General features: G+C 33.8%; 1 protein-coding gene across 1 annotated transcript in view; it reads right to left on the bottom strand.

Annotated features, from left to right (window-relative positions):
• LOC149077218 (B-cell receptor CD22-like) overlaps positions 1 to 23080 on the bottom strand; it is a 47941-nt gene that overhangs the window by 5773 nt on the left and 19088 nt on the right. Inside the window, exons 5-11 of the mRNA XM_089244959.1 lie at positions 21683 to 21886; positions 17748 to 18041; positions 13684 to 13974; positions 10057 to 10329; positions 4906 to 5247; positions 2410 to 2544; positions 1135 to 1165 (exon numbers count right to left, since the gene is read on the bottom strand). Coding sequence (XP_089101085.1) covers positions 1135 to 1165; positions 2410 to 2544; positions 4906 to 5247; positions 10057 to 10329; positions 13684 to 13974; positions 17748 to 18041; positions 21683 to 21886 — 1570 coding nt within the window. The remainder of the gene's footprint in view (positions 1 to 1134; positions 1166 to 2409; positions 2545 to 4905; positions 5248 to 10056; positions 10330 to 13683; positions 13975 to 17747; positions 18042 to 21682; positions 21887 to 23080) is intronic.

The following is a 23080-nucleotide window of genomic DNA, read 5'->3' as shown; positions in this document are numbered from 1 at the left end:
CCATGAAATCATTTGTTTCAATTTGTTTGATGAAATCATAGTGACGAGTTTACCGAAATTAGTGACGAGTAACCGAGGGTTTAATAGCATTGTTATCTATGGAAGCTGGACGAGACCGAAGAAAAATTACGACTTAACCGGAGTGACAACTTACCGAGGTTATACTGTATTTTTATATTTCCATTTCCAGTTGATTCATCTCAAATTAGATTCATTGATGAACTAACTGTTGAATAAATTTGAATAAAGTTCCATTTCTGGTAAAAAAGGGAGTTAAAATAATGCAGTATTCATATTTTCTTCATATTCTATTGGCAATAATATTTCTCTTGATTTTTCTAAGTTTTCCAGTTATTTTACAGTGTGTGTGTATATATATATATATATATGGTAAAATAACTGGAGAACTTATATATATATATAATTTATTGCATTTCAAATTCCATTCCATTGCATTCTGGAATTTGTGTGTGTCCTTAGATTTCTTCCCACACATGCTGCTATCGTCATATTTTTCTCACATGATTTATTTGATTTTTTTTCACGTTCCCATCAGTCAAAAATTCATAAGCATGTCAGAGTTCCAATTACATAAGTGTTTAAATTTCATTATTTGTCATCACTCATTACTTTATGTGGCTGCAATTTAACATTTAAAATTCAATTATGATGATTGACATTAATTGCATCATGACTGATATGACGAAAATCGAATTACACATTCTAGAAGATTGACGCATCTTAAATTTAAATATATTTCGGAATATCTATATCGACCTTTTTTTCTGCTTAGAATATGTAAGTTTGATCCAGATAAATATCCTAAAAAAGTGTTCGATTTACTGCTTTTCGATACAAAAACATTTACATTATAAAATTACAATAAAATTGTGTTGGCATTTTGAAATATAAAACTTGAGACTTCCTTTTTCTGATTATATAATATTTAAGAGCAGAAATAATATATAATATCAGCTTATTTATATAGAAGAATTTAATAAATACTTATCTAGCATATAAACTATACTCATAATTTTTCGCTAACAACTTTATTCGTAACGAAATAAAAAGTAATAATATGGTGCACTCATGTATGAGCTGAGCTAATACTTAAAGATAATTAATGATATTCACCCGGAATTCGAGGTCATCCTTTCACGTTGACCTAAAAAAAATTGAAAAGAAACCTATTATTTGTACAACGCTAAAAATTCAGGGGAAAAAGTTACATAACTCAGACAAAAAATAGTAATTAGACGATTAATGATGAGAAAAATATTATGAGTTTTTCTAACAGCTATTCTTAATTTTCTGATATAGTATAAAAACATTCAATTTACTATGAATCAAATGCAACCAAGAAATTTAAGAAAGAGATTAAAAAACACAAGAAACAAGCAAACGAACAAAAAATTTTTTACATGCATTCGATTGTTTTAAGTGGTTTATACTTTTTTCATAATGATTTTGAATATTTTCACGCCAGAGTCAAAAATAGTTTCACACGAATAAGAAAACAGTCCAAGTTAAAAATCCTTTTATAGTCCCAGGTGCATTTTTCGATACAAATCAAGTTTTACAAGATTCGAGAAAACGTTTTATCCGCTTATGAAAGTCAAATTTCTCTGTGCAGATAAACGTCAGTCTGAATGTTATATAAATAAATAAATATATATATATACGCACATATATTTCTTTATCTGATCCTTTCGCGAATATATTATCCGAAAAGAGGAACAAGAGGAAAGAATGCTACAGAAATTTACATAATTGTTTCTATTCGCACGATGTTTCGCTGAAACCAGGACAAAAACAACAATATTGTCTGTATCTTGAGAAAAACCCACGCATTACTTTTTTTTTAACTTTCAATTTGACATTTCGAGTGATTGTTTTATTTTTCCTCCTTCGATATGTCTATCGATTTTTGTTTATTTCAATTTATTTGAATGAGTTTAATTTTTATTTTTCAAATTTATTCTTAAGAAAGTGTAATTAATTTCATTTTGTGAATGTTTAAAAAAAACATACATATTTGAAGAGAAATCAATCGCTTATATTTGCACTTGAACGTACGATAAATAAGTCAAAGTATTTTATTTACCTGATATAATTTTACCGCATGAATTCCAATGAAATAAAAGAATTTTAATAACTGCTTTTTATTGAAAATATCGTTTTACGAGATTATGCTAATTTTTTCTACTGTTTGGAACGAATGAAAATAATGCCTGAATGGAGGTCGAAAGGTTAAACTTTATGCAAATGATTTACATCACACATTAGTTCGAAGAATTAATGCAGGCGGTTTGTTGTGAATAACTAGATATTTGGTAGTAGAGAAATGTTCAAACTAAGTTCAGAAAGTAATACGGATACTCATCGAGAGAAAAACATGTAAAAATTCACCTTTATTTGGATGAGCTTTTCGGTTTTTCAAGACGAGGAAAACCACCACAAAAATGAGGACTAGAAAAAACAAAATGCCAACGGCAACGGCGATATATATTTTCAGAAACGAGTCTCCTGAATTGGTGAAAGTAGCTGAAAAAAAGGAAAGAAATTTGTATGCACAGTCAAGTTCAGAAATATGTAATTATTTATCTTCACAAACGAGTGAAATATTCCAAATATTGTACTGTTCCTGTTACATGGCGTACTCGTGATTAGCATCGTAACTGTCTTTATTGGGCGTATGAGAAATGTAGTAGCGAAATGCAATCAAATCCCGCTATAACGAATTTCATTGGAATGATAATTACGTGGGTCCGGAGGTACTACATCCAATGTTATAAGAGAATGTCCAACAGCAGTGTTCTTCAACTGCCCGTCCGCAGACCTTTGCCGGTCCATGGAAACTTTTTTCTGTCAGCCCATGAAACATTTTACGCAATTTTTGTATGTCACTGCATGGTTGGATAGCTGCATTTCTCGGTGTGAACATGTTTTTGAAATTTCTACTCACGTAAAAAAAGTGAAAAAAAAAGGGAGATGCTGCAAAGTTAGGGAGGGTGAGACTTGAGGCCATATGGGCAGGATACAAGTGGCATCCCATGTTTTCTGACACATACGTACTTAACCGGCATACTATTGTCATAACATTGCTTGAAATAGAAGAGCGTTGCACTACGACTCCTACTATTACCTATCAAATATAAATACGGAATTATTTGTTATAATTATTCTGAGAAATAAATATTTCATAGTTGAGTCTCGCTATATATGCAGCTTTTGTAATCTGCGTAGAAGTGAAACTCGGAAACACGTATATTTCGAATGCCAATCTCGGAAGCACGTATATTTCGAATGCCAAACATATACAACCGTTCGGGATAGATGGCAGCAGGGATCCTAGCAAAATGTGCTATTTCTCGTATGTAACAGAATACGAGACATAAGTCAGAAAGATGGCAATTTTCCTACGGTAAATTGTCCTTCCTATGGTTTAATTTTTCTATGGAAATTTCCGGATGGTTTTTATAATTTAACGTTCGCAAATTATTTCTTGCATTCATGCTAGTTCCTAAACTTTCTCAAACAATTCTCTAGGTTTGCAAGTAATAAAAGGTTGAAGAACACTGTCCTATAGGACCAAACTTTCTGATCATTATACCAAGAGGCTCACTGTAAAGTTTGGTTGTTCTTGTGAGGCTCAGCTATAACTGCAGTTTATGAAGAAATAAAAATCCCTTTCCTAACAGAATAAATTAAACAACCAGCGATAAAAAGCCAGTATAATATAAGACGTACTTGCTTAACTCATTCCCCGCGAGATAAATATGTTCATTGGAGTTTTCTGGACTCCGATTTATTTTATAAAACGGGCCAACGATTTTTTGACAGTAGTATTAGTCGGTCTTTTTTATGATGCTTATCAAACAGAGGCTATCCATCTTTGGGTATTTTTCTTTGTGCTGCCCCGGATAATGTCTTTCACAAGCACTCGAGATGACTAAGCACGAAGCAATTTCACAGACAACACATATTTATTTTACAGAATAGTTGTTACACGTATTCGCAAACGGCGATTTTCACGAAACACGCTAAAAACAAAGAGCGGCCGAGAATTAAGATCCCGTCATTCAAATAAAATTCAACTAACTGTTCATAGTTCACCCGCGGCGGCGCCACAGTGCAGCAAATAAACCTTCCTTCCAAAATAATATCTCGACGATTCACGCGTTATTTTTACACTTCTCTTGGCGATATGTCATCGCCCAGATCATTGGAGCTACCGTGCAGATATTCCAGATTCAGTGCAGATATTCCATGTGTAATTAAAATAATTGTAATGACTTAGGTTTAAACATTTTACTAGCACTCAAAGCATGAAAATATTTATTTGATTGCGGTCTACGACCGTCTATCAAACCGAGAAAGTGGCCTACAATAGGTCTCCAAATGGCTCAAATGCTCCACACTCTTCCATATGTCGAGAATTTCTTATATACGGCTTCGTCAGAAGACCTCAAGACAACCTTAGTATTTTGTAGTTTGTAGTTTCACGCTAACTGTTATTATCGTTGGTTGTCTCTGATACTGAGTATTTCATTATATGCACATAAATTAGAATTCCTACAAATTGTATGCATAAGTAGACTGAAGAAATAAGAAATGTAGCTGATCCATTTCATCATTACCACTCCTGGCACAGACTTGGAGAAAGTTCAATGTTATTTAAGTTGATGATCTCTACGGAGAGATCCATATTCTAAGATCATGCCCACAGTTAAGGCATTTAGGGGGCGCATGGGGAAAAACCCACCATGAGATGGTGACAACAAATATATATATACATATACACTTCTACGCACGAAAAAAGGGAACAGACTTAGAGTGAAGTGATAAAACAAGAAAATGATAAGGCGACGACACACACAAAAAAAAAAAAAAAAATGTGCTTACATTTGGCATATTCTTTATCCCTAGCACTTAGTAGGATTAAGTTGCTAAAGTCAACAGTGAGATTAATAGGAGCACTTCTCCCTCGTCCATTAGACGTGTAAAGTAGCAGGAGGAGAACTAACGCAGAAGAAGAAGAGGAGGAGGACTGGTTGATCTTTTCTACATGAAAAACTGGAGAAGAATCCAGAGTGATATTTGCTTGCAGCCTCTTTGATTCCGAATCAAACACTTCGAGATGAAAACGTTGTCTTCCGATTCTGAGCGATTCATTTTGGCAAGTGACAGAAAACGAACTATTGGACGTCAACGTGAAGTTGCAGTCACGAAGTACTCTTGGGGGGTCTACAAAAATGTTAAAAATAATAAGTACAAAGACAAGCTTACAGAGTGGACGAGATCCTGGATATTTTGGACATTAATAAACAAATTGGCATGAAAAGGTGCGGTTTGCACTAGAATATTCGTCAGGACCAAGACATTTATTGACAAACTTCAAATTTCACTCGCAGGTGGTGCTGTAAAACGGAAAAACTCGAAATTACACGTGAAATACAACTCAAATAGAGCATTATTAATTTTTGTGAGAATTTGCGTTACATAAAACTGTCACGTTTCAATATCAGCGACATTTTTTTTTAACTCGGGCTGCATCTAAGTAGGTTGCTCAGGTTTAAATATGGTAATTTTATGTACGGAAATTGTCATAAACATTAATTATGCACTGTTTGTGTTGCATTTTATGCGTTGTGTCGATTTTTCTTGTTTTACAGCCTCACCCGTGAGTGAAATATAATTTTTTTTTTTAATTTTCAAAAAAAAGAAACTCGGCCATGATAAATATTTTAGTGCCAATTGAAATTTTTATGACGATATTGGTTGATTTTTAACTATAATAGAGCAGGATTTTAGACTAACCTAAAACTGCCGTTGGAAGTCAAATTGACCTTCATAAGAAATCCAAACGCTATTTAGAATGTAACTGTTTCTTTTTTACGAACAAATGATGTGAAATAACAATTTATAAGATTTACCTTTTTCATGATGTGTTTTCGTATGAATACCTGAGAGCTCTATATTTTGTAGTCCAGTATTTCCCAACCTGTAGTTCGCGGTATAATAGTCCTTCACTACCATTTAATGACACATTTCAAGGACACATTTAATCGTGTGAAATTTTAATTTGTAACATCATTTTTTATAATATGCAAATTACACAAAAAATACATTTTGGATTTCATCTCCACTGCAGGGGGGTCCGTGCTATGAAAAAGTTTGGGAAACACTGATGTAGTGCATGTAGTACTCAGCATGTGGACTACTACTACTACTGCTACAAAACCGACATGCACCTCATACACATTCCTCTGAGGAATTAATAAAAAATCGGTATATGTCGGAACATGTTGTATATGCATAGCTCTAACATACGTATGTTGACCGACTTTTGCTTGTTTCTTATACTTGTTAGTGCTGTCCTTTTTTTGAAGTAAATATGGTGAATGCTTGAATATTCATATCGTGTCAGTATCGTGTTGTAGGGCTGCCCGCTCCCTGCAGAGAAACTTTTTTAAATGAGGCAGCATATATATATATATAGACTGATACATCTACGCCAAATTTAGTAACATTGTTACAAGTAACAGTATATGACTTTTTGCGCTGTCGTTTGCATACACATTTGTGTGCATGGTTCTAAGAATCATGACATTATTTTTCTCTTGCAGCTGCATACCGTGTCCGTTGTTTCCATTTGTCAGTGCAGCAGATAAATACCGTGTCATTGAAGTTTCATGGCTATAGGAGGTGATTCTTGCTTGTTCAGACGCATTGTCCTTTTGTGGAAAGTTGGTCTGCAGGTTTCGCAGCAGTGAAAAAGTCGCAATTAGTGACATTCTTTCCGGAATTTAGATGCAGATACGGTAATTCCAGCACTATACTCTCTCCTAAAGTTGTATATTGGTTGGCCGCTCACTAATTATTCTTGCCCAAGTACGGATGGCCGTTCAAGAAACATTTTTAACATCAGTTGCTAACCCGAACTTCCTGCCAAACTTTCCCGGCTTGTTTGCCATGCATTGCATAAATCTGCTCAAATACGGTTATTTCTGGTCCAGGACTATGGCGCACATAAAAGTTTTCTATCAGCCTTGTTTTCTGTAACCAAGTGTCTGAAGCACAAGCAAATATGCAAGTTTGCAGGTGCTCAGCTCCGCTGCTTCAGACGTCAAATCTAAGATACCACATGATTTTACGGTACCGACTGTATGGCCTGTGTTTCTTTGAACACAGCTTGTCCGTGATTCTTGTTCCACCAATCATCTACAAATATCAACCTAAAAATCAGTCCTTTCTCTTATGAGGGAGAAAATGACCCCTATTGGGTGTTCTAGGTATTATTTCTATGATTATTTGTTTTGATAATTAATATACAAATATGAAAATTTACCATAATATACCTGGGAGCATTTAAGGAAAAGTCAGAAAATAGCTTCGACGCGTTCTATTATTGTACGTAGATATGAAGGAACATTTGACGATGAAAAAAACTGGTCTCAAGATCACTTCAACGGCACTCCTGATGTTAATATCATTTTTAAAATATGAAATATGCTAAAAAATATTTGAATGTGCAATGCATATTTTCCACATTTCGGTATCCTTTGTGTGTGTGTGTGTGGTGCATGCCCAAACACATTTATCTTTCTATTTTCCACGTTTCACATGCGTGCATACTTCCAGCTGAAGTACGTTTTCAAGCGAGAAAATCAATAAATAACATATGCAAGCAATTCTGATAATGCAGTGAACGTCAGTTGCAAGATTTACGCATACTGTATCTTATTCCAATATACATGGGATACGCAAATAGATCAGCTGGGGATCACGTAAAACTAGAAAAAACGCCTCTATGTAGTTAGATATTGTATGTTTTAATAGGATGTAAATATTCCCAGAGCGTGAGATATCGAGCAATCGTGAGTACTCCCAAATTTTACGGAGGATATGTTAGTGTAGTAAACATTCCACTCTGGCGATGGATGACGCAAAATCGAGTAAAGGATTCGATGATGGAAATAACAGGTAAATATCATGTTAATAGCATTTTACCAAATCGTATTTGATGTAGCACATTCAAAAATTCATGCATATTGTGAAATTCTTTATTAAATATAAATATAGAGACTCTCTGTACCTGACTTGTGAATTGCGCATAGGAATCTAGGAATTGTTACTTTATTTATGAATTCGAGTTCTCAACGGAACAAAATGTATTTATGTGTTGATAGTTTTAGCTGTATTTAATGTGTTAAACTAATTCCAATTTTATAGCCTTTTCCATTCAAAAATTCGAAATAATAGTAGTCCATATCGATATTAAAAGTATTCTCAGACTTTTAGTTACATCTGTTCGAGTATTTACTTCAGTATGTATAGTTTCATTATTATTTAGCTATTTAAATAGCATTTCTTCCATGTATATTTCGACTAGCATAAATTGTATGTGAATAATATTTCAATCTTTCGCTTCTCTATTGCCATTTTCTACTCTATTGACATAGTCTTCATTATTTTGTATATTATTTTAATATGATGTTCAGTAGTCGTTACGCAGGTTTTCTAAGAATGCTTCAAATGAATTCGAATTGTTCATTAAGACAGGGCCTGGACTAGAGGGGGGGAAAGGGGTACAACTGCCCGGGAGGAAAATTTTAGGAGGTAACAAAAATACCCCTAAATAAAATCAAATTCCACGGCGAGGGGAAAAATTAAAATTTTATTCCCCAACTATGGCGTTATATACTCATTGCGTATACGATTTATTTCTTTTCTCCGCAAAATAGCACACGGTCTTTTGAGTTGCTGTAGGTGTAAAAAAAGTGTGATCAATGTTTTCATGTGTATAAAGGTAAATATTAGTTACGCATGACATGTAACTGCAAGTTAAAAGAAAAAAACAGACAGCTTGTCTAGAAAGTTTCAACCCGTTGACAGAGTAATTTATCACAGAAAAGTGCAGTAAATGCGCACCAAAAATATAAATATTTTTTGTTTGTTTGTTTTGTTGTTGTTAATTATATGAAAAGATTTTGAAATAAATAAAGTTGATTATAGGAAAAAAATTCCAATGAAAAGCTAAACTAACTCAGTTAGGGAGAAGAAAACATTTTTTTTTTTTGCAAAATTGTGTTCAGAAATATAATCATCAAATTACAAACAAATTTTTTCTGTTGCCCGAGCTGGACTCGGGCGTCATTGTCAAGAAGTTAACCAGTCCATTGTCTTCTTACCTGTTTCGTTGTCATAGTCGAAGACTTCCGATTGGAAAAATATTTAAAATGAAGTAAATATTCACATTATATGTTTTACATAAACATAAATTAATTTTATTAAAAAGATACGAATTTAAAATCCTATATTTTCTCCATGGATTTATAGTCAAGTATTTAGAAAGTTTTTGGCCTTGCAGTTATATGAATAAAACTGATTAATAAAGCTTTTGAAAAGAGATAATTTATTAAATTGAATTTTTCCCCATAACATGAAATGAGCAGTTCAAATGAATCAATGTAACAGAGACATGTTTGAAACTGATATCGCATTTTAATGCTCAATTTGTGATCGGCTCCTGAATCCATTTATAAATAAATACTTCTGTTAATATTTGTCGTCAATTAAACTTGTATTGTTACATATACAGTATTTCAGAAAAGACTAACTTTTTTTAGAACTGACTTAGACCCCTGGGGAAAAATTAAAAAAAATTGAATTTCGTATTTATTATGGAAAACTATGTTTATATATAGGTACCATAATGTGAATATTTCCCTCATTTAAAAAAAAAATTGCGCAATTCGAAGTTTTCGTCTACGACCGACCAACGGGTGAGAAGGCCAGAATGAGAACTTTCTGGACAAGCTGTATATGCACGTATATTAAAACAATCACCGTTGGGATCCTTGGTTACATCCTCGAGTGAATGTGACATATGCGTACGAAAAAAAATCAACATTAAAATGGAATATCAATGAATATGCAGTCAATTTCTCATTCACATATAAAAAAAAAATCGTTTAAATGGAAATATCCACATACCGTAGTCATTCAGGAACTTATGAAAGAGGAACACTCAACATGAACGGATTGTATTACCTTCTGGAGATATCAGCATGCAGCATGGTGTACGTTGGATCCCTATGGCATTTGTTCCTTGACAGCACATTATCCCGTAATCCTGTTTTGCTTCAATGTGGTACACGATGCTACGGGATGTGAAATTCATTGTGAAATAACCGTATTTGTTCCGTAGAAACCAAGTAAATTCAAATTCACATGGATCAGCATCTACTTGACATTCTATATCTGCAGAATCCTGAATTGACACTGCTATTTCCATATTTGCTGGCTGGACACAAATAGGAGAATCTGCATAAGCAATTGAAAGGAAACAATTCAATGGTAACTGAGAAGTTGCATTGATAAAGTTCCAATGGTAACTTATTTTCAAAAGGAAATATTTTTACAATTACTGAATTCACAGAAGTAAAAAAAAGTTTGTTCTCAGGAATGCGCTGCTTTGCCAAACAATAAAATTATATAACATGTGGTATATAGGAATGGTATATGAATAATTAAATATTGTGTTTCTCTTGATCAACGAGAGGATATCTACATTTGAGTTTTTGAAATGTTGTACTGCATTTTTTGGAATAAGTGGGATTATTTATTTCCGGAGATCGTGAATTCTAACACAATTGATACGTTTAAAAGGAAATGCGACGCTTATAATGAAATGAATCGATAAATTATCCATACTTAGAAAAGAAACAATCATAATCGTTTCTATGAGCAGTGTATAACATATATTTTTTTTATGAGTAGTGTATTGTAATATAATACATATTATTATTGGTTCCCTTTTATTGGGTTGCGGTTTTTTAGTTACATGGGTATCTTTTTTCAGCCATCTGGTTGGGAAATTTGCCTTTTGTCTCTTTTGTGTTTGTCTTTGAAAGAACAACAGTGCAAATGACCGCAATTTTTTTGGTTCCGTTTTGAATGAAAAATGCCAGAAATGAGTGAAAAACGAGAATATATGTTCCCCTTTGGAGGTGCTAAAATATGTTTGTGGTATAAACGGCTGAGTTTTCCATTGTAATTCGTACCAAATGTATTACCGTTAGAATATCCCCTGTTTCATAATCCTACAGAGATCATCGCAAAGGTTCAGAGACCATTAAAAAAAGTGAATTTAAAAAAAACGTGGAAACGCTCTCCTTTGAAAATAAGGTCCTCCAAAAAAAAAAAATATTTTCAGTGTTGTTATTATGGAACAAAATCTTCAATGAAATGATTTTGAAACATAGTAAATATTCTCTCTCTCTCTCTCACACACACATACACACATGCCTGATATATACTCGTTTATCCAGTCTTTTCACGCTGCATGCAGGCTTGCTGTTTCACTGCATTTCAAGCTCGAATATCAACATGTGATGCACACAGACGGTTAAACATGAAGATAACCATTAAAAATTATATTTATGGCTAAAAACATTTTAAATAATTTCGATTAAATTTATAATAATAATAAATCCGATTCATTAAATACTTTCCGATTCAAATTCATTTTTTGGAATTCGCACAATGTTTTTGTATTTTTGGTACTCAAAATATGTATAGAAACATACATATCAACGCAAATCTTTATTTATTTTTTTAATTTTACGATTTTTTTGCAGAATTGTATTGCTAAATAAATTTAATGTATTAAATCACACTTTTCCACAGGAGGCACTTTCTCCTGGAAGCCATCTTAACCCCTCCCCCGAAAGTTCTACTCTAAGTAATGCCCTCTGATGAAAGATAGAGAATGTCCTGGAGTTCATATTCAACATGTTTTAACTCAAAACTTACACAATCCTTCAATTCAGTTCTTGAATCTCTGCGGTCAAAAGAAAAAAGTCTATAATGAGGAAAAATTAACCCTCACATTTGTAGCACCAAGTACTGAAAGTGATAAGTATATTTACTTATTACACCCAACTATATACCGTTTTCAATATTTAATCTAAAAAAAATCTAATATATGACTCATGAATGTACATCAAGTAAGTGAAGAGAACTCGTAATATCTGCTAGAGTTTTGTTTCCCCCTCTCCTCCTTCGTGCTCGTTAGTCCCTGTTTAGGTTGTCAAAATCAGAAACTTTCACGGACGTGTTCGATGTCACTGAGCTGAAATTTGCATTCCTCTGTTCGATGTTCAGGAAAATATACTGGTGTTAACAGCAGCATATATTGTAAAACACCGAATTTAGCGTTTATTTATTTTCGCCGCATTAGCATAATTATGTAACTTCTAAGGTTTAATCTAAATAACTTGGATTCTTTATCGTAGAATGTATCCGAGTTTCTCCTCCCAAAAAAACATTTTGAGACTAGGAAAAGGACGAGATACAGTATGTTTCATTCGCAAAACATCGAAACCCCAAGACTGAAAATGCATTCATGGACAATCTATTAGTGCCGAAACAAATATGAGTTATGATTGCATATGTTTTTCTGACGAATTCTTCAGTTTTTTTGATTTCGCATTCGCAATCAGTAACGTGTGCTTGTGCATTCCCATGGGCTTATAATATATTCTGTTTCATTGAACTGAATGTGAAATGCCTAACCTGAGTCATAAGTTGTTCAGGTAAAGCAGTTGGAAATACGAAGTAACCAAGAACACAGTTGCAGTTTTAGTTGTTTTTTATGATCATCAAGATTTATATACCTGTATATATAAACAAGAACCAGTTTTGATGCTGTAGGTTGTAAAATTTATAGGCCTTTCTTTTACTACCCAAAATATTTCATTATTCTATTTCTCTTCATATTTAATCGTCTGCATTTTTCTACTACAGCAACCCTCAGTTTATTAACGTCTCTGCGAACAATTCGGTTTACGACGAATATACTGTATATATATAAAATTATTCCGTTTACGAACACGCGAAACGACCTCAAGAAAACGGTCGAAAGAAGCATGTCTCAGACGTTTGAGATCACAATTTGTTTTTGGCAGAATTTGGTGAAGGATATCTAATCTCGGTTTAAAATTGTCGCCACATCAAATAAGGCTCCTTTTATCTATCCCAAAATTGGCTGGTTATTTCAAACTATATAAAGCACTGAAGAAAAAAAAAATTTCAATGATGTTTTTGTAATAATACCCGACATAGAACTAACAGTGAATGTATCCTCAGGAAACATTATTTTATCATCACATATATTGCATAATTCTCATTTACAAAGCTTGGCAGCAAGTGTTATACAGAATCATTTTGAGTCAACCCAATTTGGCTTGGAAGGGGGCATGTTTTGTGGCCAAATAGTGTTTCAAGCTATGTTAAAGTAGATGATGTACTATGTCGTTGGGATTTTGATGGTATTGACATTGAAATTGAAATGATACAGTACATATATTCACGAAACCAGACATTGTATTGACACCATTTTCATTCCGTTTGTATTTAATCTCTTTTAGATTATGGTATTTTTTTTTTAATTTGGTTTAATGGTAATGATTGGTTATGCACAACAGCTGTTGCAAAAAATCACACAAGAAATCTACGGAGCCCAGGAACGAATTAATTCATTTTACATTGATAACCAATTCGGCTTACGATTGAACTGCAGAAACGAATTAAGTTCGTAAACCGAGGGTTGAATGTACTTGTGAAGAGAACTGTGAAGATAAAAGACAAAAGAGAACGTTTTACGTATATACTCACGCTTCACTCGTAAGTGTATGGGTTCACTCCATCCGCGTCCGACACTGTTGGAGGCCGTACATTGATAAGGTCCATTATGTCTCCTGGACAAATTCCTTAACACCAGTGTGTAATTCTGAGCAATAATTCCAGCAGATATATTCGTGAAAAGATTTGAACGTCCGAAGTACCATTGAACTTCATTCACGAGTGGAAACGCAAGGACACTGCACTCAAAATATACGTCTATGCCTTCAACAACTTTAGCCAAATCGATATTTTTACCCACGCTTGCATTTAGAACAGGGACATCTGAAAAATAAACGCATCGTAAGCATTACCGATGGTTAAACTATGAGACTTGAAAATAGCTAAATTTCAAATGTGATGCATAGGAGGAAATAACTTATAGCTATCTGTTTGGGGGTAGCATAATGTAAAAATTTGAATATTCTAACCATTAATATAATTTTACGTCAGAAGACTACGAGAAATTGTTGTATTTTGTCTCGTGTCCAGAAAGTCCTTATCCATGTTTATTTAATTCTCAGCCATTGGTCGTAGACAATATCTTGTGCATGGTCGCTCATTTTGGGTCGAACAACCCACGGTTCTCTTACGAGTTGAATGGTGTCACTATCCCGGATGCAACTCAGTCACCGATTTGGGAATTCTCATTGACGAGCGACTTAAGTTTTCTGAACATTGTTCAGCGGTTGTCAAAAAAGCGAATAGAATGCTTGGTCTCATTTTCAAAAAGGTCTCTTCGCGTTCTCCTAAAGTCATTCTTCCGCTTTTTCGAGGCTTAGTTCGTCCTGGACTGGAGTATGCGGTAAGGTTTTGGAGACCATACCTACAGAGGGACATAGACTTGATTGAAGGGGTGCAGAGAAGAGCTACGCGTGTCCTTATTGGCACACAGGGCTTGAGTTATGAAGAGAGACTTCATTTTTTGAATATGTTTACATTGGATGAACGCAGGTGTCGAGGAGATATGATCGAAGTGTTCAAAATTTTCAATGGGATGGATAGGATGGACCATGAACTTTTAGTACACCGCCAATCAACCGCTTTTACAAGGGGACACCAGTATCGATTGGTGAGGGACAATGCAAGGTTATGGTGTCGCAGGGAATTTTTCTCTAATAGGGTTGTTAATAAATGGAATAGCTTACCCCCGGAGGTAGTAAATTGTAACACAATTGACACGTTTAAAAAGAAATACGATAAACATGTTGGGGTAAATCGAGAAGCTATCCATTCTTAGAATAAGACAACCATAAGTATTCTTTATGGGCATTGTATAATATTTTATCATGTGTATATATTGTTTGTAATTTGTGTTAATTGCATTTTTAATTGGGTTGCTGTATTTTTGAAACATATGACAACCATATTTTTATGGGCATCTTTTTATCAGCCACCTCGTTGGGCATTTTGCCTGTTGTGGCGTTGTATTTGTATTTGTATTTGTATTTAATCGCGAAAATGTTTTTTTATGAAGTAAGATAATTCATAAAAACAGTATTTAATGCTCTTATGATAATTATGTTAATTATAATTTAATTAACAATAAATAAATTAATCATTATTTAATACTTCATATTAAATACTCATAATACGTGATACTAACATTAAAAAAAAGTTAAAAACCACAAAACTAAACATTTTATATTTTCTCCGGGGGGGGGGGGCTATAGTCTGATACAGTGTTTAGAAAAAAAGAGGTGCGTTTCATCGCAAGGAATCAAGTTTCATCACCGTACGACAGATACTAATTGAGATACAGTCGACGCCACGAATTAGAATCACAGATAATCATAAAATTCGGGTATTGTTATCACATTTGCAGAGAATGGAATGGACCAATATAATAAAGTATTCAAAATTCGTCTGTAGTTTTCCGAATTTCGGATATTGTTATCTTTTTTTCCGTCGAAAGTTTTTTTTAGCGCATTCTCAAGCTAAGGTTTATCCAAACTTAATTTTTTTTTTCTCCTGCAAGTTTCAAACGGGAATTTTCGGATATAGTTATCATTTCGTTACTCTTATCAGAGATTCTGAGCTCCGATATGATCAAATTAAGAGGCGTAGACTGTATTTGATTTCAAAATCTGAATGTTTGCGATGCTTTCAAGCTAGCTTTTTGACTGTCATTGATGACTCCTTCCGAAAAATATAAACCAGAATAATTAGAGGCTGGTTATTTCTCTCCCTTGATGTCACTTCTGAAATGAATACTTTTTCTATAGGGGCCTAAAAATACGAAAAATTAAATTTTGTAGTTTTTCCAAAATATTTATTTCCCTGAAAGTACAATAATGAGGAAATTTGTCTCATTTGAAATAATTTTTTGAAATTATTGTAGAAAAATTTCCCCATTTCTTTTGATTGAGCAGAAAAACGCCTGGGAAAGGATTTTGGAATATGCACGTGATATACATCGCGTGTATATAGAGAAATTCGGTGCATTATTCTCATTTGAGTATCTTATTATGCGATTCTGTTAATCACGAATTTCAGTGAAAGGGACCGTTCAAGTACGTCATCAATTTATGTCATCATCGATGGGGGGGGGAGGGAGGGGGGGTTGTTGACTTTTGATGAAAAGGGGGGGGGTTTGGATAATGCTTACGTCATCAACCACCCTTTATGAAAATATGAAATATTTTAATGGCATCTTACTAAGTACGCCAAAAACGAGAAAACCTTTCGATAGTTTGTGGACACTTGAAGTAACATCCCCCCCCCCCATTGATAAATGTCCTATAGAACCACTTTAGTGATCTCTAAATGTTTTGCGGATCCAAGTGATCTGGAAATGTGTCCGGGTCGCTAAAGTGCTCTGGAACTGTGCCACTGATCACTCAAGTGATCCGTAATTATATGCCGCGGATCACTTAAATAATCTGAGAATGTGCCGCGGGTAACTTGAGTTATATAGAACCACACTGGGGAGACTTGAGTGCTCTAAAAATACGTCACATGCCAATCAAGGGATCTCTAAATGTGTCACGGATCGCTTAAGTGGTCTGCAACGGTGCCCCGGGTCATTTAATTGATCGGAAAATGTGCTTCGGGCCATTTAAATGTTCTGGAATTGTACCACGGGACACTTAAGCGATCTGTAAATGTGTCGCTTAGTTAAGTTTTACAAAATTAGGTTTGCGGAGGGCAGGATAAGCCCCAGGGCCACACATCAGATAACCCCCAGGGCCATATTCGGTCAGCGCGACAAGGGCCTTACCAAGGGCGATTTATGAACTTAGAGGGTGGGTCACAATGAATTTATTAAACATAAATTTTTAGTTCTTAGCCTTCAAATAACATCGAAATTAACAGAAATTGATTATAATAACATATATGTATAAAGACATTTTCTTCCAAAATTTCAAATTTAAAAAAAAAACTTTTTTTTTCATTAAAAAATAAATTTTTGATCGTCGGAGGGGGCACGAGCCCCCTATGCCCCCCTCCTCCTGTGTACGTCTCTAATCCCACCAATATGCGTTAGGATTCAGAGGTGCAGAACTGATGACTAAATTTTGCTGATAAGAGGGGAGGGGGTCAAATATGGCTAAAAATTTGCTTACATAATACTTGAACGGCCCCAAAGGGATAATTTAATTGAGCAAACATATCAGATAAAATCCATATACGTCAATTTGTAATGATACGGACGCGTTCTTGTTTGATTGGTGACTTGTTTGGTAATGAAACCAGAGAAAGCGAGTGTTTACAAAATACCTTCCATAGTATACAGCCATAACCCATGCATGCTATAAAACAAATTCATGGGACCTTATAATTCTTCGTTCATTTCGGACCTTTTTCCACTCTGATGGCGGTATATTTAATTCGGGTGCTAGAAATTTTTCTGAATTCATGTGTTTCAACTCAAATCTGAGCACGTATGACAGAAAATTTTATTTATCGCTCTAGTTAATCCTAATTCATTAAGTTGATTAATGAATTTATAGTAAGAAGCAAATTACTCACAAAATTATAAATCACAAACACTGGCATATTTAAAAAATATATCACTTTTGATTTCTCTTACAGCATAGAAAAATGGCATAACTAACGGAAGACCACTAGTGTCCTCTGATCCATGAGACTGCTTCTCTTCAATGTTTCATGATGTACTCTGCAAGATAAATTGCGTCGGTGATCTGTCCGATGAGGCGTAAATAACAGTCGGCTAACTGTGGAATTCTCGTAAGTGTTTTGATTTTGGTTCATCAACAACTGTCTTCCACCGAGATGCCATGAAAGTTTTGATGGAGGTCGAGATCCCGAAGTTTCACAAATCAGCTCGTGAGGTTTACCTTCATGTAGGTGGTCTGGAAAGTTGATGAGACGCACTGAAAGCGGCCTCACTATAAGACAAAAAATGGAAAAGATAATGATATCTTCAAATTAAAATCAATCATTTATTTGATACCAATCAAAATTAAATTTTAGTTAGGACGTATTATTTAGCACTTTTGTTTGTTTGTTTTGTTTGAGGCTTTATAATTTCCGATTCGTCTATATAGCTCTCCACTTCACCCTAGGAACAAGAAAATCACAAGAAAGCTTTTATCGGAAAATCCGAAGAAAACAATTTATTGTTTGTTGTTTGGAAATTGTATTGATTATTTGATTGTTTTTAAAAAATAAGTTATTTTTTTCAGAATATTGTGGAAGAGATTTTTAATGCAATACTGATTATATATATTTTTGGAGAGATCATAATTCGTCTCTGCCCCCCCCCCCCCCCCCCCGGGGACTCGAATCCGGGTCTCTCGCTTGCCGGACGAGTGCACTACCAACTAATCTTTGGAAACATAGAGAACACTTCTCCCTTGGAGCGTATATACATGTCCAGAGAATGGACGGCGGCAGCATCAGATAACCCCCAGGGCAATATTCGGTCCGCGGGCCAAGGGCCTTTATGCGATTTATGATTATATGGCTTAGAGGGTGGGTCACAATGAATTTATTAAACATAAATTTTTAGTTCTTAGCCTTCAAATAACATTGAAATTAATAGAAATTGATTATAATAACACGGGGACTCGAACCCCGATCTCTCGCTTGCCGGACGAGTGCTCTACCAACTAAACTTTGGAAACATAGAGAACACTTCTCCCTTGGAGCGTATATACATGTCCAAAGAATGGACGGCTGCAGCAATCAACTATTAGCTCGTGAAGGACATAGACCACCAGATGGTGACATGTATGTTTATTTTTAATGCAGATAATCGCGAACCATAATGGTTCTAGGAATTTTTGAATTAGCTGGGATGTTATGGTAAAAAAATTTAGTTGCGTCAAATAATTAATACTGATATCACAAAGCGTTGATATCTTATGAATCTATATACCGTGTAGCCTCTTCACTTTGGACACCTTTCTTAAATTAAACTGTTTTGCATGGAACAGATCATAATTTTGTATCAAAGCATATCCACGATATCTTGGACACCCTCCGAGTTGCTATTTTGGACAGTTGCAGCTCATTGTCTGCTGATTATCTGCGAAGTGTTGAATACTTGACAGTGTATATGAAGCTGTTTTTGGGAGGGCAGGTTTCCCTGTCTCACAGAAAGTTTAAAAAAACGCTTTATTAAAACAGTTTCATTGTTAACTTGCAAAATAGGGTGTATCAATCAGATCATGGTGTTTTTCTTACAATTTAGCATCTCTTTGCGCGTTTTTTTTTTCCATCCCTCCGCATTTCAAACTTTTATTCTACTTGAATGATATTTTGTATGCGAAGTGTCATTTTTGAATTTCTACCAGAATGCAATAATTTTAAACTTAACATTAGGATAAATGAAAGTTTGTAGAGTTGACCATTTTTTGAAAAGAAAAATAAGTTGTTGACTGTTATGGTGATTTTGGGCGTAATTAACCGGAAATAATTGAAACTTAGTTTGGATAACGACGTAAAATTGGAAGTGAATGGACATTTTTAGAAATCCACAAAACAAAACAATGCTTTTTATAATCAATGTACATTTAAATTTCTTCGTTGTAAAATATTAATAGTAATTAAAGAGAGAGATTTTGTACTCTTACACAAGATTACACAGATATTACACAATTATTCTCTAATACCTATTCAAAATTTAATGTTTTTAATGCTTATAAGTATAATTGGGATTTTCTCATAATATGACATTATTAAAAGGCTTCAACTATTAAAAAGATTATTCTATAATTATCATTATTATAAGTTAAAGTATTCTAATGATGCCATAAAATATTTCTTTGTGCCTCTATATCTCTTGGGCATCTTCTAATATGACCAGATTTTAATGGAACCATAGGTGTCCAACTTAGACAGGTTTTACTATAATATCCAGGGAATCCATGACTTTTATCTTCCTTGGAAACTTGTGCAATATTTTCCGTAACGTGTGTAGTTTTCTTTCTTGTGAAGCTCTGTCCCATATTCTTTCATTAGAAATAAGATTATGGATGTCTTTCAAGTCTTGCGAATATCAATATCTCATGAATCTTCGAAAATTCAATAATATTTATGCGCTGCAGAAATACTTATAATATCGTCTTGAATATTTTCGATGATTTTATTCTCATGCATGTTTTGATCTCCACAATTTCGTGATTTTGTAGTTCGTTATGGCTTTTTTTCCCGGTAATGCAGATCCGGCAAGATGAGATGTTCGGTCACTATCTATACTATTAACTCTATTTGTTACTGTAAAATATCCAATATCGAAATTTTTATATCAAGCATATTATAACAGTTTTCGTAATAGGAAAAACGTAAATGCGGATGGTGGTGGTAAAAATTTGTAACATCCGATAACTTCAATGATACAATCGTTCAACTGTCAACCCATTCGTTTTCTTCATATAATAATTATTATATATAATAACCTATGAATATTTTTGTATTCTATTATTCAAATTTTAAGTTTGCCTAACAAGTATATTTTGATCCCACGCATAAACTGGTTTAAACTGATTTAATTATGTTACAAAACCAACTACAAGAAAAAACTTCATTTTTATTGGCCTTTTATACTCGTGTCCATGACTTCTAAGATTATTTTCAACATCATTCTTGTGTAGAACCATTAAAAACAGATGTTAAAATAATTTTCTTTCGAAAAGTTGATCGTAAAAAAGGTTACTCCCGTCTAAAAAAAATCAAGGAATTCTTGTGAAACATTTTACCCATCATTAATTTTACGAGAGAATATATTAAGTAAGCGAAATTGACTTCTTTTTGTGTTGCCGTTAAAATAAAATTTTAGGTGACAATAGTTTACTGAAAAATTAATAAGTGTGACATTTGTTTCTATCTTTCAAGATAATTATAGAAACATCCTGTAAATAAATATTGTACAGACCAAATAACCATTGGATATTTTCCAAAATGTTCTTGTCATTATTGATGGCTGAATAGGAAATATATCGAGATATCTTGTATATAAAACAATTATAATCATTAATTCATTTCAACCAAATTGTTTCGAACATGAACAAAATAAAACTATGTAATTGAACTATGATTATTAAATAAAAATTACAGCTTAGGGATACTGTTTTTAATTACCATCATCTCTCGAATGTTAATATTATTGTGACGTACATGTACTTACTCCACTATAACCAAGCTGATATCTTTTATAATAGATTAATGTATGAATTTAAAACTTTTTCTTCTTCATTACAGACGTTGAGCTTGTTACACAATGTTTGCATGATATTAAATTATTTTTGCTGTTCTTCTTAAGATATTTATTTGAGCTTACAATCCCATTACACACCACTGTTCATACTATGCATGTTATAATTTATTTCATACCAATCGATATTACTTTATATATCTCTGCATAAATAATGGATTAAAAAACAAACAGATAGATCAATGGTGTGAATGGGAAAATATTAAGTTGCAAAATAATGCGATATAAGTACGTAGATAATTATTATTCGCCCACACAAAAGAAACTCTGAAAGACAGAGAAATCGGAGATTATTTCATACGTCATACTTACGTTGCATATCTATAATGATGGATGAAGATAACGGGATCGACAAGTTAGTGTTGGAAGCAATGCAAGTATATTTGGCACCAAATTCCCTTCTCTGGAGATTTTCAAGCGACAGTTCATTAATCACAGTGCTGTCGTTCATCTGGATATAGCTGTTGTCTACAAGCATCGATTTTTTCCACCACGACAGGATTGGCGGAGGATCACCTGAACTCAAACAAGAAAAAAAATCCATACAGAATAAAAAGGGTGCAAAATATTCGAGAATATGGATCAAAGAGAAAGAAGGTGGAAGAAATAATATAAGAAATTGGACAATTTAAGATGGATACTTCTTCATATATTGAATTCTCAGTTCTCGAAGAAATGACACGATTTTCTATTCAATTCCTTTAACCTGCCATTTTATGGAGATTTATTACTGTCATAATCGATTCCCGAAAGAGAACGCATAGGTTACTGTCGCAAAGGTATGGTGAAATCGAATCGACTCCCACGGTATGAAGATATAGGTTTAAGATTAACCTGAAATGTATTTCAGGTCTAAGAAATTCCAGTGATAGCTTCAATATGTCAGGTTGAATAGTTGGATGCGTGGGAAAAAAGAGCATCCTCCAATGGAAAATAAAATATGTACATATAATATGAATTTTTCTCAGTTGAATAGGAAAGGATATCTAAATAAAGACGGAATTGATGTGTCATTTTCTATCTCTGACGTATGGAACGAATTCTATGACACGTATTATCGGGCCGAAATTTTATTTTAGGACTTTCATTTTTAATAGTGAATTCGATGGGCATTGTAGGATAATAGTACGATAGTACGCTTGCTCTCTTGAATACATAATTTGCAGACCAACTACTGTACTTCCGGATTCGAAGCGAAATTGAAATTTTCATCATTACAATAAACTGCGAGAATTGGCAGTGAATACAATGGCGCTCTGCTCACCATATTTATATCAGGGAAATATTAATTTCGTTTGGATTTATCAAAGGAAGGAACTCAAAACAATGATGGCATCTTCTGAATCATGGATGAAAGACATAATGATAGAAATGTTGGTTTCAAATAATACCACCAGAGAATCAATGGAACTATTTCATTGGGAGATCTTTTCAGAATTCATCCCGTTTAAATTTACATATCTATTTCGCCAAATATTTGCATCGACTGTTGTCTTTAAGACACACCGAGAGTTTGGAACGTCTTATTTAGTTTCTCTCACACTAAATTTTAGATTGACTCATATTTATTGGCGGACATTACTCGAACTTATTTTGAACATTTGTATCCTTTCCACGGAGTTTAGGACCAATATCAATACCTATCAGCATGAATTTATGCCCTGGTAAGTTGAGGAAAGGTCAATCTATTAATAGAAACGATTTGTCATA

Source organism: Pholcus phalangioides, unplaced genomic scaffold (assembly GCF_987345545.1).
Source record: "Pholcus phalangioides strain wild (caught in Gottingen) unplaced genomic scaffold, Ppha-v1.0 ptg000015l_1, whole genome shotgun sequence".
Taxonomy (NCBI): Eukaryota; Metazoa; Arthropoda; class Arachnida; order Araneae; family Pholcidae; genus Pholcus; species Pholcus phalangioides.
The sequence above is the reverse complement of the archived record's forward strand: the minus strand, read 5'-3'. Positions and strand labels throughout refer to the sequence as shown.